General features: G+C 36.7%; 1 protein-coding gene across 1 annotated transcript in view; it reads right to left on the reverse strand.

The window, feature by feature from the left end:
- FAM83B (family with sequence similarity 83 member B) overlaps positions 1–22005 on the reverse strand; it is a 49344-nt gene that overhangs the window by 22708 nt on the left and 4631 nt on the right. Inside the window, exon 2 of the mRNA XM_021551222.2 lies at positions 21317–21820. Coding sequence (XP_021406897.2) covers positions 21317–21760 — 444 coding nt within the window. The 5' untranslated portion in view covers positions 21761–21820. The remainder of the gene's footprint in view (positions 1–21316; positions 21821–22005) is intronic.

Genomic DNA, 22005 nt, shown 5'->3' on the forward strand with positions numbered 1-22005 from the left:
TGTTGACATTTTTTAATTAGTCACTTAGAAACAATGAAAGAGTCTCTTCTTCCAAGGCAGTTTTATAAGAAGAAGAGATGATTCAGACCAACTTTTCTAGACCAGGAAGCATAATTTTGCTTTTAAGCTGTGTACTGTTTGTCATCTTTAAGATTTTAATAGTAAACTGCCTGAAATCCCTTGCTCTTGCTTACAAGAGTAAGTAGGTACAGCAGGAACAGCTTGCACAGTAGAGAATCCAAAAATAAAGGCAGGTATGTAACACAGGGATGGAAACTGCTGACTGACTCCACAGTAGATGCTGGAAAGGAATGGAATTAGATGAAAGTGTCTCAAAAGCAGGAAACACTTATTTTTGCATTTCTATGCATATGAAAATTTTGGTGTATCCAAGTCAGCAGACAAACCTGATGTGTTTCAGAGTGGCTTACAATTCAGAAAGATAGACTTTGGAATACATATATGCAGTATGTTAGGCACAGTCCACATGGATGGCCCATCAACATTTTTAGCAAGTGGAAAAATAAAAAGCATAGAGTTGAGGAAGACTTGAAGGCTGTGTACTGCTAAGTCCACAAGTCTTACACCAGGGTGGCCTTGCATCAAGTAAACACAAATTCATGCAAAGACTAATATTTTCTAACATGGAAGGCACTGCATCCAAGAGAAAACAAATCTATTTTTGTAGGTAGTGCTCAATTTAAAACAGCAACTACAACAACAACCAAAAAACCCCAAACCAAACCACAAAAAAACAACAAAAAACAAAACAAAAAAAATACAACAAACAAAAAAACAAACAACAAACAAACAAAAAGTTCAATCACTAGATTTCAAATCAGTAAAGTGCTGCAGACCATTAAGCATGACCTGATTATATAACTGACTTAATGACCTTGATACTGAGAAACAATTCCTATATCATTAATTGTTGAAGGCTAGTCCTCTACAGACAGTTGAAACTTCTTCCAAAAGATAGACTGCATAAGGAACACTGGTAGAGAAAGTGTTTCAGATATAAACATAGAAAAAAAAAGAGGAACAAAAAATTGGGAGTCCTTGCAGAAGATGTATGTCCATAGAGCCCCAGCTGACACTAAAAGCAATTCTAGTTAAAAACCTCCTCTAGTTCATAGTCTAGAGAAGGTAATACCAAAGTGAAGAAAGAAAGCCTCAAAAGAAGCTCCTGTTAATCTCTGGAAAGTAGTGGCATAAATTATTTGTCTTTAGGTTAAGAAGGAACATTATAGTCTACTGCAAGAGAGTAATATTTGTTGCAGCTGTAATTAGCAGACCTGGATGGATCACATGCAAGACAGCAAAATAATTTTGCTGTTGGTCATTTTTAATTAAACTTTTGAGTATTGGGGAAATAATGCTTATGGCCACAATTAAAGAAACAGCTTGATGACCCAAAGTGGTTGCTCTGCCTGACTTCTGAAAGGAAAACCAACAAAAGAGTCAATTAATAAAGAAATGATGGCTAATCACTTATTTAGGGAAGGAAAAATGGGAAAACACCTTTTCAAATACTGCTTATTTAATCCTTTTTTGAAATACACCTTTTGTATTCAGCTTCATATGTGATTGAGGGTCAGTAATAGACACATGACTTAAGGACTGGTTACTGGCCAGATGTGTAAAGTAGTTGTCCAATTAAAACATTTTGATTGCATCTATTTCTAGCAGCCTGTAAGCACAATGACTTAAGGATTTTCATATTGTTTTCACAAAAGGGGAAGCAAACCCACTATAATTTACAGATTATTATGGCCTATTTCTGTTCCCCCTTCCCTTTCTTCTGTGACTGCCTTTGCCTTACTTCTCTCTTCCCTCTACTTCCCCCTACTACTTCACTCCCTTAATTCTTTCTTTCTCCCTTCCTGTCCCTTCTTCCCCCTTTCAAGGGAGGAACTCCAAGGTCATTTAATTTGAGACTGAAAGCAACCTGATACTGGATACTGAATGTGAGATTAAAAGGGGTTCTGATGCATTTTATACAAGCTTAAAAATACTTCCATTTTTATTCTATATTTTATGACTATACCATTATGATATTCACAACAACACTTTTGATTTCTGCTACAATGCCACTAATTCAAATTCTATAGATGTACCTAAATATGTTTAAGGAGGTCACCTCAAGCAGTAATATGGTTAGAGTAAACCAGAAAAATACAGAACACAGGCTGTTTAAAGTTACTGGTCACAGGTAGTGATAGATCAGTATAAAGTAAAGCCAGTGATCCTCTGGTATAAATAAGAGAGGATGAATAATGAAAAGTTTCTTCAGGGTTTAGCTCTGCCAGATTCTCTATTTGCCTTTAACATTTTTTGCAGTTTAGCCACATGATATAGTAAATTGCATTTATAAGTAAAAATAGAATGCCTGGACAATATATGTCGCAATATTTAGGTTGCAAAAAGAACAACAATAATTATGTCAGATCAGTGTTCTGAAACATTTATAACAGACATAATGTCAGCCTGCATAAGTCCATATGGCACATAGTTACATCTGAATGCCAGTAAGCAACCTAATCAGATGATTTAAACTATTTACTTTTTTAAACATGCTGCCAATTGAGCAGGAACCTGCCCTGATACTCATGAGAAGCAGATTACACCACCTGCTCATGGAGCAGCCACAGCTACTTGTGCAACACACTGCTAATGACTGTGTGCTGGCAGACTGCATTTCAATTTCACCTGTTTAAGACAGGTTTTGAAACTAATTAATTAATTGTTGTCTGCAAATCATGTTCAGGTCCTCAGGTGAAATCCATTACCCTGGCATGCTAGATTATTTATTATAGATTAAATGAAAAAGGAAAAAAATAATTGCAGACTAGTCTGAAAGCATCGGCAGAATGTCCTAAAGATAAGAAAAGATTAGTCTTGTTAATAAGTAATTATGTGCAGCTTTTCAGGAAGAAAACAGATTCAAATTTTTATGCACAATAACATATGGGGTAAAATGTCTGAAATAGTAGGGAAGCAATTATAAAAAACCTGCTCAAACCTCCCATGAAGCAAACTGAAATGAAGAAGATAAGTAGTGCTGCAATTCTTGCAGCCCCACTGGAGTGAATAGTGAATTGAAACTAAACAAGGTACTAAACTGAATTTAATTCCTGAATCAAATGCAGCACTTAAAAATAAAACAATAAAATAATTGTAAGTAAAAATATTATTAAAGAGTTATAATTTCAGTACCAATGCTATGCTTTAAAAATACTATATTTATAAATAATATTTCAATTTTTAAATCCTTTAAAAGCTTTTTAAGTGAAACCTGACAATTCTTGTTAGAGCATGAATCTTGCAGACGTAGTGAGGTAATTGAGGGAGTTGATAGTCAAGGGTTAAGAAACTGAATTAAAAGACACAAGTGAAAATCATCTAAAGAAACATTTCTTTCTTATTTCTTTCTGCCAGGTCTTTGCTCAACTGATCTTTTGCCTTGATGTGAGCTGACTGTTGAATAAATATCTCTGTCAAGCAAGCAGCAATACAGTTTTAGAATTATTTTGGTGACATTATTATTTTTGAAAATGCAGTTAGCATCAGCTTTCACTGATCTGCACAGCTCTTCCATGAGACCACACAAGTATTAATTCATCACTTGCAATGCGATACTATATTTATGTAAAGTCAGAGGAAAGATTATTTGATCCTTGTGACAAAGTCTGGTCAGGTATTTATAATACTCCATCTTTGCTATCTACTACTCTTTCCAGTTAAATGTAAAAGTTTATTTTTGATGGTTACAAGTTTATTAAACGTATTCGTAATGTTTTCTCAAATCAGAGCCCTAGGCCACTTCCAGGACACATCTGGGAAGGAGCACATACACAGCCAGGCTGCAAGACTTCCTTCCGTGACCCAGATTCCACCTGCCTCAGCCACAGATGGCCACTGGGGTCTGCTCCTTTCATTTTTCTTATTCTCATAAGGATATGATGCATAATGAAGCATTCATTCAGGAATCATTAAAATGAACAATTATTCAAATAAAGGAGTTATCGCTGTGCAAGTAACTGAACCCTTAATACTCAATTGAGCTAGTGACCAAGTTAATGGCAAGTTAATTGGGGTTTTTTTAAGAAAAAGAGAAACATGATATAACAAGTGTTCCACTGAACAGCTTCATGTATGTGAGAGCATTCTCCTTTCTACAAAATAGTCCTCCTAATGTGAATTGCATGCCAGTTCACATATACACACCTAACCTCCATTTGGGTAATGATAATCAGAGATCTAATCAGGAAGCCTCCTGAACATCTGCAAGAAATGCAAAACTCCTGCTAGAGCAAGGTGGTATTCTCCAAAACATCACAGCAGATACCTAAATTTAAGAATGGAGGAAGAAGAAAATCAGTCTCAAGAGTACCTACTGCAGCTCTTCAGTACTTTCCTTTGCAGTATTTGCTGCCTGTTTGTGCCAGTGAATCCCCTGCAGCCACAAAACATTCCTGTGCTGAATATCTGTGTACCTCAAAGGTATACATGCTAAGAGACATGAGGGGCAGAGAGGAAAATTCACTTATTTTGCCATCAAAAGCAGAACTTAATAATAAGGAGCGAAAGCAGAAACACCACTGACCAAACCACCCATGGATTTACATTAAGCCATGTTCTATTGGCAAATTGGCTCTGCTGGAAAATGTGCCAAGCATGCTAATAGCTAAATATACTAGATAACTTCAGTTGTTTGAAGGAAGGATGGAGGTGAGAACATGCAATATACATCTGTGGAGAAGAGCTGAACATTTTATTCCAAGAACACTTTGTGAAGTGTTGCTTTTCGATGCAAAATAATGCCTTTCAAGTAAATACTTGTTCTTACAAAGTGCCTCTCAGGTCTCAGGAAACATGTTCCCTTGAGTAACCTGCCTAATCCAAGTTCATGCCAGAAAGCCTCTCCCCATCCCAGACTGCTCTGCTCCCCGTGCTTGTGTGCCTGCATGGAATCCACACTTTCTGCAGCACAGTTTGCACATGTGCATGTAGAGGAAAGCACACATGTGCACATACACTGACTGAAAAAAACCCATTTTATTATTTGCCAATTTCCTTTAGATAAAAAGTTTCAAATCAGCATTGTATCAACAAAATAAAAAAAGCAATAACAATCATTGCAAATGTAGTAAGAGGACAGTTTTTATTCTTTTTTGTTTCTCACTTAAAAAGGTGTACTTCTTTTCCTGCTCTTCAGAGTCTCTCCCAGTAATTCTCAATTTGCTTTCAGATACTGGTACAGTGTGCACTCACTCAAGAAGTACAGCTGTCAGGAAGGAACTTTTCAATGAGTCTATTATAATTTTTGGTTTACTGTGACTAGCAGTTGGCAATTAAAAGATACTCCAGCCTCTTTTCAATCTTAGATGTGCAATATACATAATTTTTACTGACATGTGAACAATTTTTGCAATGAAACAAGACTCATGTATGCAAAGGTAAGCCTTTCATGACACTTCTGTGGATGATTGCGGATTTGCTGAAATGTAACCAAAATTAGAAACACTATTTCAAGTGAACAACAAAAAAGATTATTTTCTTGTTTCTCACTAATGCATTGCGGGACATTGTGAGGAAAAAAGTAACATCAGAAGATGGGCAGATAAGGGGGAAGTGACCAACTCTGTTTCATATTTGGATATTACTGAAATATTTCTGCTTGAATACTCTAAATCAAACAAACAATCTCATGGACAAAACAAATATACAAAAGGTTGATGCAAAAATATAAAGTTTTAAACCACTGGAAGCGCCTGAAAAAGGTAGATTTCACCACAAGCTCTTAAAACCATGTTACCTACCCCTAGCACGAGTACACCAATATATATGTCTTCACAAATCGCTCTGAGATTATATTCATATTTATAGATGAGGAGTCTGTGTTCTACAAGGAATTTGTATACAAGTCTTTCAAGTCCTAGACCAATGTATAAGGTCTAGGTCAATAAGAATTTTTTTTTATATTCAGCAAAAATAAAATTATACAATAAACCCCATACTTTTTAAAGGATGTAAAAGACCTTTGGAGACAAATGAAGGGAACTAGAAAAAAAGATGTAAATCACTCCCATTTTATCCAGTTCTAGAAGATATTAGCATAGAAATATATTTTTAACAGAGTTATGTTACTTACTTCCCAAATCATCCTTCTAGTAACTAAAAAAACAGAAACTTACTGAAATCTGTTTCTACTACTTCTCAGTCATAAAAGACCCCAGAAGAATTACCAGAAAAAATAAGCATCTGTAAGTCCTCTTGAGTTAACGCTTAAATGCATACAAAGAGCGCAACCCATTCCATAAATGCAGGAATAACATATTGCATCTCTTTGTATTTGGGAAGCTGAGCACACACAGGGGGTGTGTGTGTGCATGTCACGCTGCTGTCCTGTGCAGGAACACCTGAGGCAGCCCTTGCTCAAGAGCTCTGCCACTGGGAACAGTCTGGTCACGCTATGGTGATGCTCTGAGGAGGTGAGGGCACCCTGCTCCTCGCGAGTGCCCCTGTGCACTGATCCCTGCTGTGAGAGCACATCCTCAGAGGCCAACAGGCAGGGATTGTGGAGAGGCTGAGCATCCCAGGGTCCCTATGAAAGCAACCCCTGCAGCTACAAATCAGCCCAAGCCTCACCCTCCAGTCCTGCATTTAGAATTTTCTGCACCTTCTCTTTCGGCTGACTGTCATATTGAGTGATGAGATATACAAGCAGGCTTGGTCTAGGCTCGCAAGCTAGGTTTCCTTAAGCAAATTCCATCATCTAGAAAAAAAGTGATTGTCCAAAAAAAACTTATCTCCTGGGCAATTATGAATTAGTTACCCAGAAGTGCTGATGGTAAGACTAGCACCCACCTGTTTTAAGGTCAGATTTATTTTTAGTATCAGCTCTTTGAAGATGCACCACTGTCAGGCTTGTGCGGGGAGTCAGGTGCCATTATCATTACAGTCTCTCCTGCCATCAAACCTGTGAATCTCTCTGTTTCATCAGCCTCTGCTGATTTCACAGTCCAGAAATGGCTGCAAAGATGAATAGGGAGAGCCCAAACAAAGCTATGAGGTTTTTAAAGGCTACAAACACTGACCACAGGCTCATGTTTACCCAGCTCTGTTTTAGAGCAACTACCGGTAAAGTCACTTGGAAAATCATATCTGAAAAGGAAAGCAATAACAAAGCTCTTGAAGAGCACACATGAACACAGTACAAGCAGTGGTATATAATCAACAAGTACAGAAGACTGCTTTATACATCAAAATAGCATTCATTAAAATGCCAAAATGACTGCTAGCCTTGGGGGAGATCACATCTCTAGGAATGAGTTCAAAACTAAAGGCCTGCCACTGGGATTTTGAGGAGAATGAACCTGGAGAATAGGAATTCTCACTGCATACAATGCAAAGAGCCACTCACTTCAAATTCCCAGGCACAGAGAAACCCAAAGCACACCTAAAAAATCCCAAGGACGCAAAAACTGCAGGTTCTGGAATCTTTTACAACTCGAAAACAAATGAAACATTTAAATTGGGATTTTCTCAGTTTCGTGGTTTTGAACAAATTTGAGAATGGAAGGAAAAAGGAGTGTACAGTTTATTACCATAAAAATCCTTCCTGGACAACCTTTTGACCTTCAAGAGCCAACCATGACTTTAAAATTAATTAAACTGTACTAAGTGAAATACCATTCTCAATTTTCATAATGCATTAATTTAGTTACCTATGTTCATAATTACAGTGAACAATTTTTGGCGTATATCATATTCACAGGTGTTCTGCATTTCAGCCTATGGCACTGCTGACAGCAAGTTTTTCAATGAAATTCCAGTGTGTGTGTGTGTGTGTGTATGTATGTATGCATGTATTTATTTATATAAATATTTTGTAACCTGTTAATATAGATTATTTAAAAATATTTAATGTCAGTTCTTACTTCTTTTTTTTTTTTTTTTAGGAGATAAAGAGATTTGTCTTCTTGCATTTATATATTTTATAAGCCTAAAATGGATCAAAATAGGATTTGCATTTTTACTGTTTCAGGCCAAAATCTAATTTAGAGCCACAAACAAATCCAGAATAGTTCAGTGCTTATTACTTACACTGTAATTGTTTTATTCATGGCTGTTGAAAAAGAGAAAATACAAACCAGTGTATTATTACCGTAATTTAGGACAGACAGTGGAAGTCACTGAATTAGGAAAAAAAAAGTAAAGTCCTGGAATATTTTTAACTGTTTTGTTACATGCTTTCCATATTTCCAAATTTCTCCCCACTAGAAAAATAGCTTAAATTCTAGTCAAAGTGATTTTTTTCATAATCTCCAAATTGGAGTATATTTTGCATAATTTTCAGAAACTTCTCCACTGTTACGACAGCAATGCCTCTAATAGGCATCCACAAGAAGCTTTTTTGTACCATATGAAGGATTTATCTTCTTTAGGGAAAATTTTAGATTCTTTAAGCAGATTCAGCCAAGACTGATCAAAGAGACTTGCCCAGATTTAGATCTGCTGAGTAAGGAAAAACTATGCTTAAACCCATGTCTGTTTCTTTTTGCATGCACTATATATATTATGAATCCCCACACATACTGTATGACAAAAAGCAGCGCTAAGTTCCATTTGAGTTTTTAAAACTAGAAAGTCTGTGTGAACATCGGTCACACAGTCAACAGACCACTGTTGACTGAAAGGCAGTCAACAATGCCACTGTTACTTCTTTAAAACAGGTCAGAAAGATTTCTGTATTTGGAATTAAAATACCACAGTTTTTTTTTTTCTCATTCAGTATCATATTTCCACAACAGATAACTATAACTGTGCTCCTAGAATGTTTCAACAAATCTGCTTAGCTGGAAATCCCCCCAAATGTTTAAACACTTAGCTTTATGTTGTATTTTCAGCCTAATTACATTCTATAGAAAAAAGCCTGACAAGGATTATCTCCTAATGAGCCCTTCAGATAGAGTACTCAGCTTGTAACTTCAGTGCCTACATTGAAATACTCTTATTGCATATTTCAGAAATTAGGTATTTTCCCCTTTTCAAATTATATCTGTTTTTGTTATGTGCCATCTACTACCTTAAAAATAGATGGCTGGGTTATGAACTAGACAGTAACACATTAAACTATTTTCTTTTTTTTTACTTTATATCTCAAAGGAATACTTTGTATAATTAAATTTAGCAAATAACCTCCTCAGATGTATGAGCAAGGTCTCTGCACAGAATTTAGCAGACTATGAAATTCTGATCTCTAGAATTTTTTAAACACCACTAAGAAAATTCAAAATAAGTAAACCTACCTATGTACACACCATTTTGTATCATTGTCTATTTTTCAAGATAACTGTTTTGTTTTAATTTAAGAATATGGAGTATTTAAAAAACAAAATCCTTAAACTATTCTGGACAATTCTACCACAATAACTAAATTCCAGATGTTCACTTTTTACTGGTTTTTCTTTTGTTTTTGTTACTTGCATGCCAGCATACATGGAAAAGTGCACGTATGCTTTTTGCAATAAATTTTGCAATCATTTTTAAAGCCTTAAGAGTACAGATTGAGAAACTTTTCTATGGAATTTTCATTGCCGTGTACATAGCTCAGTAAACATGTGTAATGTGGCAGAATAAAGCATGTATCCCCCATATAAACTGTTAAGGTTTGTTAGTTTGGTTGAGGCTATTTATAAAAAACTACAGAATAAAACATTCTTTGATAGACATTCCATATTGGCAAAATCTGTTCTTGCTCTTTATGTATCAACATGATAAATTAAGTCTCACTCTTGTATTTCTTTTGAAGGGACCAGCCTATCTTCTATAACATTCATCTGTGTACCCACCCCACTTCTGTGGCACCTGGGCCTGAATGCAGGGATCAGCAAAGGGATGGAATAGCATCTGGGGAAAGGAAAACATTCCACTGCCTTCATGGCTTTGCTTGGCTTTCAAATATTCAGTTATTCAACACAGGGTTTTTTTAGAATAAAAAAATTACAGCAGTCTGCTTGGACATGTTACTCTTTTTTTTAGGTGCTCACAGTGGACGCAATCACCTGAAGATGTAGCTCATTTTGGACTACAAATGTACTGTGGCATGATTTAAGAGAAAGAAGTTAATTAAACCTTCAAAATCAGATCCTTAATGATATATGGCCATATCCCTAGGCATCAATCCTGCAAACATATGCCTGTCAAGTTAATAGAACCTCTCATGTACACAAATTACAGTATTTAAATCCTCCCAGAATTGCAGACCTAATTTTGCTTGAAGAAAAAAAGAAAATGTCTTCATTGAGCAGATATTATTTTTTTTGTCTCTCTGTCCTTTACTAAATATTCCCCCAAAAAAATTCTTGTCAAATTTTATTAGATGTACTGTTTGATAAAGCAATTGTGTATACAAGTCACAGTTGTAATTAAATAGACTACTGTAATTTCTGATACACAATTGTTCAATCTCTAAACTTTGCAATTTTTGCCAAAAACATTTGTAAGGTAGTCCTGTTCAGAAAATATACCTTCCTAATATTTAATATCAGAGATGCAATTTATAATAAAAAATCAGAAACCTGGCAATGATTAGACTAGCAATTCAAAAGCATTGCTGCATTTCTAACATCATGTTGGTGCTTTACAAGTTCTTGCTGGTAGCAACAGAGGACGGGGGAGTGACACAAACACCATACTGCAAGCACTGTCTTCAGGTATGCTGACTGGCACCCTCCAGGGCTGCCACATTTCTTTATTGACCTAAGAGGGAAATATTATTTGCAGATCTCCCACCTGGAACTGCTTTCCAGAAAGATGCCAGAAGTGTCTAGAGCAGGAAGTAAATGTTCACCTCTGTCAGAGGTGCACAGTGGAAGGAGAAAGGACAGAGGAGGTAGGGCTGTCCAAGGGACAGAGCTGGAGAGGGGGATCAAACAGAGAGGGAAAGGAAAGAGGAACTATGACCAAAAATGTATGCATGATGGTTTCCTCTCAGGTATGTAAGTATGATCACTTCAGTATGCACAACTTTTGTGCCTTTTGTGCCTCCCACCCTTTAGATACAGATTCTCAGGAAGTTATTTCTGATCAATGCTCATCACCACAGAGTGGAGCCCAGCTGATTCAAACATTGGTCCATCTGTGTATGTCTTAAGCTGTCCACTTCCACATGATGTTCTAAGACTCCACTAACCTCAAGCTGCCAGCATTTTCACCCTGGGTGCAGGTTCCAGAGTGTTATGGTCCCTCAGAAGGTCAAACCAGTGCTTAGTTGCTCCACTGGTTACTAAAAAGAATCAACTGGAAGGACTGGCAGGATCCCTGCTTCTCTGACATGCCTCTTTCCCAACACCCAAGAACAGCACATCTTTTCCTTACTTAGCTCTCCTTTCTCCAAAAAGCACCTGGAGCCCTGGCATGCTCACAAAAAAGCTTCCTGAGCTCTCAAGAACTCATTGCAAAGACATTGTTTTTAACTCCTCTCAGGGCCTTTACTTGGGACAGAAATCCTGCAGCAGGTGATTGAAATATCATATGGCACTTCACATCTGGACTGAAGTGTCATCATTAAACCCATGCATAAGAAATCAAATCCTCTAATTAATGAGATTTCTGGCACAACTGGCTTACTGATATTCAGTAATCTAGAATTCATTAACAGAATAGCTGATGATATTATTGCAACAATTTTGTGCATCATAAAATCCATTAGAAAATACAGTGATATTACTGGTGCTCATGTTATGCTAAAACATGAAATAGGGTGATAGCAAATAAATAAATAAATAGAAGAATCAGTTGTAATTTCAGTTTCATATGTATGCTCAGTCTTCTCATCGTAAATGTATATCCTTTGAACAAAATAACAGTTTTTGTTATATTTTAAAACAACTTTCTGTAGACTTCTTAGAGTACATACTGCTGTAAAAGTTAGACTTGTAGATAGCTGTATTTTTAGGCCCATCCTTAGCAAACAAAGACTACTGATCTCTATCAAATACATTCTGTGCAGCCACATAGGCCTGTTATTTAAACAAAAAAAAAAAACCAAAAAAAAAAAAAAACATGCCCTTAAGAGTGACTTTTCAGGCAATTATTGCATGCCTGTGCTAATCCACCATTAGTCAGTGACAGGAAATTATCAGAACAGCAGACAGCTTCAGATATTACTGTGCTCTGGAGACCTAGTTGCTTTGCCAAGCAGCATCTCTCTGGCATTTGCACCAAATCAGTGTTGCTGGCTTGACACTGCAACTTCTGTTTGCTGCCTCTGATGTCTCTAATCAGAAGGCACAGCTCACCAACAGGGAGTTCTGCACAGCTTAAGAAGAGCCTAGTCCCTTACTGGGCATTTCTTGAGAAAGCTCCCACTGGGAATCATAATTTTCCTCTGTGCCAGTTATTTAATCTCATCCTCAATATTATTTCTTCTGTATCAAGCACCAAAAGTCTAAAGAAAAACACTAACTACAATGCCTTCTGTGGGGCTGGTGCCACTCAGATTCACCTGAATTCAAAGGTGATGTCTTAGTGCTTCACCTAGTGCTTAAGCCATAAAGGGAATTTATTGAGCTGAAGTGCAGCCTTCTTAGCAAAGAGTGCCTGCAGCTCCAGGAAACAGCATGAAAATAGGGCTGAGATGTTATATCTGATGTTTGAACTGAAGGCACACCTATTTGGCTACCTGAACACACAATCCTGTGCTACTGTTCGAGCCTGATTGCTAATGGGTGATGCAGATCTCAAAGTTTTCTTTTCATCTCTGAGATACGGTGCCTAACTTCTCATATTATCCTATCACTCAGCTTCGCCTCTGACAGCAGGATACTGGCAGAACTGAAAAGGCCTGAGGAGATCTGGTGCTGCAGCTAGCAAAAATCCCTGGATAAAAGATGCACCAAGAAGCTTTTTGAAGGCAGCTACATGCCCACACTCCTTGCTGGGGAAAGCAGGGGTCACCATGGACCCTGTTTTGGTGCAATCTGTTCTGTTCCCTCACACCATACATCTCCTGGGCAGTCAGCACAAGCACTCCAGACCAAGAGACAGAACTGGTTAAGATAACTCGTTCCTAGATAAGGTATGAGAACACCCTATATACGTCACACCCCTCTTATCTGAAGCTAAGAAATGCTTTGCAACTTTTATCAGTGAAGTACTAATGTTCATCAGAAATTAATCTGAAAATTACTAATGTACAACTATAATTTTTATCAAAAACTAAAATTACAGAGGCAAGAAAATAAAAAACAGCTCCTACTTGCTCTGAGTACTGTATGCTAATGTATAATATTCTCACACTTTTGGTTTATAACTGTATCTTTAAAAAGTTATTTATATTTATTTAATGCTCAGTGTGTCTCAGTAGTCTCTTTTACAGAACCACACATGTTTTGGTTAAACTTTTTGCTGGCTAAGGATAAAGGCGAGCATACAAATTCTGAATCTACTGTTTATATTGTAGTAGTGGTATGTCTGTACTGGCTGGCACCAATCAGGGAGAGTAGACAGCAGTAACACGTACAATATACAGACACGCAATGAAATATAATAATGTTCACTGCTTCAGAAAACAAAGACCTAAGATATGGGAAAAGATGACAAACAAGGGCAAGGAAAGCAGAGAGTTTGCTTATAACTTCTGTATTTATAATGCAAATAACACTACTATAAATTCAGCTGGTTTACTGATCAGTGGATTATATACTGGAAAATTATTAACTGTTGATCAAGCAAGCGATGGCCAAATCTTGCAATTATTTATTTTGGACAGTTCTATTGAGGTGAGTCATTTTATGGATGTCTGTAGATCCTACTAAAGTGGCAAGCTCAGCACCAGTTACACCCTGTTATGGCTGGGATACTGATCCTTCCTTCTTCCAAAGGTTTTACAGTAGGGTTCTACAGAGCAAAAGCCCTCTGAGGTCTCAGGCATGTTGACAGCATTTCTGAAAATGTGGACTTTAGCTTCTCTTGCACTTTTATTGTATCTTTATTATGAAGTGGCTATAGATACAGAAAATGGATATAGATTATCAACAGGCTAAAATGGAAGGTATGACCACACAGCTATCTAGGGCAAGGTCTGCACTACTCTTAGAGCAGTAAATAATAGTGTACTTTGACTCCTCTATCATCTGAGCTGGAATGCTTGCAGTACTCCTCAAGGAAAATAACACAGCATTAAGCAAGTTGTTCTGAAATAGTTTCAAGTGAAGTAGATACTTCTACTCAGATGTGATATAACAGGACACTTAAAATATGTAACTCACTGGCAATCCCACTCCTTCCAAACAGAAGAATGGGAAATTTTGAACTTTTTTTGTTTTGTCAGCACTTCTCTGTTTTCTATGTAGATTCTATCACACAAATTCTGTATTACACAAATACTGCTTCAGTACTGCAGATATCAACAAAAATGCTATGCTCATTTAAAATTTTATCACAGATATAATATTTTAGTTTCCAAATTCTGATATATAACAAATTCAATTTTTAAAATTACCCTAAACGTGTCTCCCTCAGAGCATCACCGGCTGTGCTGGAAAGCTATCGTGAGCTCAAAAGCTATCCTACAACTGCAAAAGATGAAAAAAAGGCTTATGGATTTATGAATGTGATTAGACTTATAGTTCTTCAGGCAAGATTGTTTCCTGGCTGAAATGAAAATAAAAATAAAAATAAAAAACAAAAACAAACAAACAAACAAACAAACAAACAAACAAAAAAAAAAAAAAAAAAAAAACCAAAAACAGAAAAATGGAGATCTTTCCAGGAGAGGAATTCAGATGAACAAAAATAGCACTTCAACATTATCAGTATTTTTTAGACAAGCAAGAAAAGGAGAGAGACAAAACTCAAATACACTAGTTTAGGCACTGAAAGAAGCATTCTGCCTGGGCAAAATTATTTTAAATCAACGGTTTGGTACTTATAGCATATTTTGATCTGAAACTGCTTCAGTATAATACAGTACAAAGTTATTGTTGAATATTATAAAGAACACTTTAATCTACTGAATGTGCAAAAAGCATAAATGACTTAATGGCACTTTTGTTTTGACAGACTGATTTATGTTGAGAAAATGTTTTAATGAGAGGAACTGCTACAAAGCATATGCGTATGTTTACTTCTCATATGTATGTGAATGAGACAGACATTAATAAAGAAATACAGCTGCCTGCAATATCTAACCTTCTATCTTACTTAATCTATTTTTAAATTCATCATGGAGGTGTGGTATTTTGATAACACATTAGCACAGTTCTGACATAAAAATGGCAATACCTATAAATTATTTAATTACATATTTTAATAAGAGTATTGAAGATGTCAAGTCTTTCAAGGATAGAAACCTGTGAATACAAAACTACCACAACTAATTAAAAATTTGTTGGAATCAAAGATTCCCAGTCCTCAGGCTCTACACTCTGCTTGCTCTTCACTTTTGTATCCTCCCCACATAACAGGAGCACTGCCAGGAAAATTTGTGGGTTTCATATTTAAAGCACATAAGAATTGTATTTCACAAAAGCCCCAGGTTTTCCAGATTATAAAATTGCTTGCAGATGTGTCCCATCAATGACAGTCATCCCTGCTGGCACTGTGAGGGCACTGCTGTGACTGCTCTGGGACTACCCTTACGTGGGGGGAGCAGGACAGCAGGGAGAGAAGGGGACAGGCAGGTAAAACAATGTGAAGACTCTGGAGACAAATCCAAGCGGAGAAAATGCCTGAAATAATTACTCGTTGTGAGCAACACCACTTTGTGACGACAAAAAATTGATACTGGGTCAAACAGTAGCAACCAGAGTAAGATGAGTCCTCTTCCAACACATGGATGTACTCTATGCAATTTGAAAAAAGGGGATACGATGTCACTTTCTGAAATAAATCTACCACAAACTGAAAATTATGTTTCACCTGGAAACCATACAGATGTCTGCCATGCTAGTTTCCAACCACCAAGAAGTCTTTTAAAAGATGTTGAGAGGAAGTTAATGATGAATTCACCTTTCAGCAGAGCAGGTGAACCAAAAGGCACCTGCTGAAATCCTTGTGGGGCAGAATATCTTGGCAGGGAAAATGCTGCCTGACTTTCCCCGCCTCACACAGCCCACTGAATATCAGGCTAGCCCAGAGATCCAAGGAGGTGAGGGGAGGAATATCAGGAGATGGCAAAGATTTCCAAAAGAGACTCTTACCCCAATATACGTTGGTTCAGCTCTCTTTATTCTGTGATGTCCAAGGGGAGAACAGGGCAAAAGTGGAGGAACAGGAAATGTCAGGGGTCTATATAGACTTTGGACAGGATGGGCTTCCCTGGCTCTCTGCCAACACCATTGGGGTAGGAAGGAGGGGTCTGGGGATATCTTGATCAGAGTCACAGGGTCCCAGGGAAGGGGAAATAGAGTGCCCATGAACTCACTGTAACAACTGCCTATAGGTTTTCAGCCGGAAACGGAGTATTTCTATGTGTTACTCTCATCTTATAAAATGTTATCTGCTAATTATCTAACACATTAGAGATAATACAGAAAATGTCTGACTGGGACAACTACTGTATTTATCTATTCTTTCTCTCTGAACTCAGCAGATTGCTCTGGTTCTTGCATACAAAAAGGTGCAGCCCCTCTCTCATCTGCATGAACTGGTGCAATTAGTGAGCTAAGACAAGCACTGCCACAAGCACAATTCATTATCATTGTTCCAGTCCGTGTTCAAATTATATTTAAAATAGTTGGCAAAGAGTACTGGTGAAAGAGAAACAAAAGATTGCTCAACAATCCATATTCTACAAGTTTTCTCCTGTATAGAAACATTATTCTTCATATAAGCATGTAAGAATTTGATTTTCTTTCATACTAGACTGTAGCCAGTACTACACAATTATTATTGTATTATACACATGAGCAAATGAGATTAACAGTACATAATAGTTAATTAATAATGAACAATAATGAATAATAATTAATAGAAAATAATAATGAATTAATAGTGAATATTTTTCCTGTAATACAACTCACTCTTGCTTGAAACAATACACAACAAAATAGAAAAAAAAAACAAAAGTAAAAGAAAATATTTTCCTTTTTATATATTTTTAAAATGAATCAACTGGTTTTATTTGATCAGGTCCACTGCTTTAGAAAACAATGTAGATATTTCGTACATAATTCTCTCTCACAGGAATTCAAAGGAACACCTTTTTGACTAAGTGCTTACCTACAATGTCCAGCAAGACCAATAACAACTTACTCTGATTCACAGTGCATAATGTAATTCTTTCCCAAAGGTCCAAGTTTTGCAACTTTTCTCATTAAGAACACCAATCATGAGTATTTCAGCAAAAACAACTGCCTTTTTTTAGTTTCTAAAATTATAATACACTAAAGATTCAAATTTTTATTTAAGCAATTATATTTTTGAAAATTCTTACAAATATCATTGAGTTCGTGAACCCAGGCTTATGACTGCTAGTCTATCTGAATAAAATAAAATCAGTGAAAAGTACTGCATATTTTTTGAATAATGTGCTACCTCATACATTCCATCATAAATCCCAAAAGTATGTCAGGAAAGTCTTCCAAGTGTTTTCTGGCATGTGCTACAAAACAGTAACCCTTGGGTTGTCTAAACAACATGGTTCTTTAAAAAACAGGTTTTAATTGGATATTAGTCTGAACTTGTGCCTTCTCTCTAAAACTGTGTAAGAACGTCTCCATGGTCAACAGAGGAATCTAGTTACTGTAAAAGAGAAAAACACACTGCCAGAAAGCCCTTTTGTTGTCCCGTCCTGTCCCTTCCCTGTGGCCCCACCTGTCAATCACACCTGAGAAAATAGTAAAAGAGATTTCTTGCACACATGTTCAAGCTTGTAACTGATGGTTTTGAGGCAACTCTTCTATGAAAAGTCACAGAGGGAGAGGACACTTCATTATTGAATTCTCTGTATTACAGTGGTCTAAAAGTAGGAAGTTTCATGTTAACCAGTGTCAACACTCTACAACCTGGCATAGATGAGTAATAATCTTGATACCATTTCCCAGATGAATAATCTCAGTAAAAAACTGCTAAACATGATCAGTTGCTGTTCAGACAGCTCAGCCGTGATGAGTCAGGATGTAGGAGCACCTCAAGCCTCAGAGAAGCCGGAAACCTGCCAATGATTAAAGGTAGAAGCCTCCAAAACGTAAGAGAAATAAGGCTAAAGCTTGTTTACAAAAGTCTCTATCATTAAGGTCAGACAGACCTTGCAGTGCTTTTTCCTCACATGGTTATATCAACATGTGAAAAAGGCTCGTGTCTCCCCAGTTGACACAGTCACGCCAAGCAGCCTCCTGGTGTGAGCACAGGTTATGTTGACAGAGGAGGGTGGCTGGCAAGCTGTATCATTTAGAGATGAGGTCTGGTTACACCAACCGTAAGCCCATCTTGTTGACATCATGGTTTTACCTAAGGCACTCTGCTAACATCACATCTATCCCACAGAAGTTCTGTAGTATGTAGGCAACAATGTAATGCCATGCTGTGCACAATACAGTTTCCCTGCTCTAACAAATCTTCAGAAACATACATCACAAGCATGGATTCATCTCTTTAAAATGGTTAGCTCATTTTTCTGGGATTTAACAGTATTGATCCTTTTCTGTAAGAATCCCATTATTATATCACCTGTATTTTACACTGAAGGTGATGTCTATAATTTTTATGCTGCTTGTGTATTCAAGAAATACGTGACAAGATTATATTACAACACTTCTCTATAGCCACTGGTTTTATTCTAGTGTAGCATAGCCTTACAAATTATTTCTTTAGTCAGGAAAAAATCAGTCAGCAAGCAAGTTGCTTAATGTTGTTTACAACACCTTCTTAAGGTCAAAATTAACATACATAATAATCATTTTAAGGAGTGACACTGTGATGCATCAAGCATGAAAGAGGTCAAGAATAAGACCACTAATACTGTCATCTTATCCTTATATATATCCCAATATTCAAAAGCATCTAGGTTTCAAGTGGCTCAGTCTCCTTCATGAATTTTTGGGATAGTTTATACATATAAATACACATCAAATGGGTTCCTTTATGAAGTGAATCAGTGCAGAAATATTCTCTGCCTTGCCCTTGTAGGAGCTGGTTTCCTACTACACCGAGTTCTCAGGTAGCCCAGGGAAATCAATGTCTGAGCTCCGACATTCAGTGCTTGAATTTAAGTGGTATGAACATGCCCACCTCCAACTGCCTGTTTATTTTCACACAGAAGTTTGCTGAAATTCCCATAGATTACTTGTTTCCCACAGCTTAGAGCTGTGTTGGCTGAATATGATTTCCTGATTTATTCTTTACAGGTTTCTGTTTTTCATGTGTAACATTATCCTATTGCCTCTGAATAGTCGCAAGACTATACATCTCCACTACTACATAACAAAGAATCCTGTTTAATGTAACTACATTTTTGTAAGTGGCTTAGGAGAAGTGCAATAGGCTGTTTACAAAGGGCTTACCTACTGTAAGCATGATTAAAATACTTTACCTTAGAAATATTTCAAACTTTTCTATGCATGTGCAGACAAAAGAGGCTGAATAACATTATGTCTCAGATTTAATTGCTGGTCCCTGAAGCAACCAATCTATATCACTGTATCAAAAGTGTTATGGTTGTTGATGTTGAGGTTGTGTTGATCAGCTAAACAAACCTTTCAGCTGTTAGATTTGACAGTGACACACATAAAACATCCTCTTTATAACATGTAAACAACATAAGTACATCAGGGAGCAACATACTATGCATTCAACTTTCTTCCAAAGCAAAGCAAGAAGCACACCTAAATCTCTTCTACAGCTGCATTAAAGGAGCAGCTAAGGAGGAATGCCACTTCATGGCATCTCAAAACTTTGAAGCAAAACTGAACTAGTCTTCTCAAAAGAGTTAACAGTGTTTTAGTTGTTTCCCTTACAGTGGATACATTGGTAGGTCAGGAGCTGTAGTTAAGAGTATTTTGAGCAATTTACAGTCAGGTCTCACTACATACCAAAACTGAAAACATCAAATCACACTCAGAAAGGGATAAAGAGGAAGATAATTAATGAACTCTTCCTTGAGCATACAGTCATTCTAAATTATAAACTGTAGGATAAAAGGCCTAGTGATAACTCTATTATGGCAACAAATTATATGCTTTATCTAAATATAGCAGAGACATTGCAAAAAGACACAGTTCTCCCCTGCCCTGCCCTGTTCAGTCCATTTCTATTGCACACATTTACACACTTCTTTCAGCCAATGAAGTGCTCGCAGATGTATGTGAGATAGAGCTGAAATTTCAGCCACAGATGTATGTGAGATAGAGCCCATTCCACTAATTCAAAGCTCGCAGAGTCATGCAAAACACGGCTGTATTTAATGGGGAAAATTTGAGAGTGTGACATACCTGCCAGAAATACTTCTGAAACTTTGTCATGCCTTTTAAAGAGGTATTACAAACCCATGTCAAACAGATCTGCATGCTAATACTTTTTCTGATTTTTTTAACTAACATTGTTTTAAAAATTTAGAACTTAAAAGTTTTAAGCTGTGACACAGACTACAAAAGTGGTTTGTACATACAACATTCTGTCACTAAGGTGTAAGATGGGTGTGCTGTAGGAAACTCAAGTGCTCCTAAGTGCAGACAGGTACATTTGGAAAAATGTGCAAATTTTCTAGTCATTGATCAGAATTGAAGGCAAGATACACAACTAAGATCTATTTCCTTGTTGCTCGGTCTAGTTTGTTTTTTTCATTCAGAGTTTGATTTCCACAAGGACATGCCAAAATCACAAAGCCAGACTCTCAAGGTATGTGAGTCAGATGAACACTGAGGTATTGTTTTTTATAACTGTCTGCTATGCCAAACCAATGCATGTTCCCTTTGATGTAAAACAGAAACATTAGTATAAATCCTGAAGTTATACAGAATTGTGTCAATGTATATTCAACTGAGGTCAAAGAAAAGGTGTGCTGATTATCTACAAACTTCTCATGCAGTGGTCAGCATTACAGTAAAATGGTAATTATTCATTATAATGGTAGTATTAATTAATCCCTCCAATTAACCCTTCATCCCTCTGAATTAAGGTTAATAACACTAGTGCATGTGATACCAAAAAACTGATCTCAGTCTGGTAAAATCTTTCCTACTGAATTGTGAGCAACTAGATAATTTTTGCCTGCCAGGGCAAAAATAAAAATAAAATAACCCCATGTAATAAAATACTAGATTAACATTATTGCCACTTTTTTACCAATATTATTTTTCATGTTTACCTTTCTTGCATCTCGTATCATCTTCCGAACAGTTTCCTTTATGGTGTAAGGCTGTGCTCGTGGTGGATGAAAAAGCAGATCAATATTTGTGCCACCAGAAATTCCAGGCATCAAATAGGGCCAACCTAAGTCAAGATTTGGAGCTTCCACATCTGATTCAATGGGCCAGTAGGTTCCCGAGGAAGAGGTGTCATCAATAGCATGGTTAGAGGAATAAATTGTGTTTTGGGGAAGTTTGTGAACATTGTTCAAAATATAATCAATTTCCTCATCCGCTAGGAACTCTGAGCATCTCTCTTTGGAAAGAAATTCTTTGTAGGCTTCTAAACCTCCTTCAATCAGAGCATCAATAGCTATTCGGTACCATTCCTTGTAATGAGGTTCAATATAGTTGTCTGATCTGCATTCATCATGTAAGGAGGACAGCAAAGATGAAGTTTCCATTTTCACATGTATTTTCTATAAAGTCTTTTAAGAGTCCATTCATGAGCAGATGAAATGTATCTGCAAAGAGAAAATAAATAAGAAAACAATGAAAATATTTCTAGATAACTAATAGCTATTTCTAGACACACACACAGTTATTAACTGAAGTACTCTTCTGGCAAAGTTACTCTAAGTTTTTCTAGCATTTTCCAATAATTTGAAAATATTTTGAAAAGGCTCAGGGACTACTTACTACTGCCAAA

Source organism: Lonchura striata, chromosome 3 (genome assembly GCF_046129695.1).
Source record: "Lonchura striata isolate bLonStr1 chromosome 3, bLonStr1.mat, whole genome shotgun sequence".
Lineage (NCBI taxonomy): Eukaryota > Metazoa > Chordata > Aves > Passeriformes > Estrildidae > Lonchura > Lonchura striata.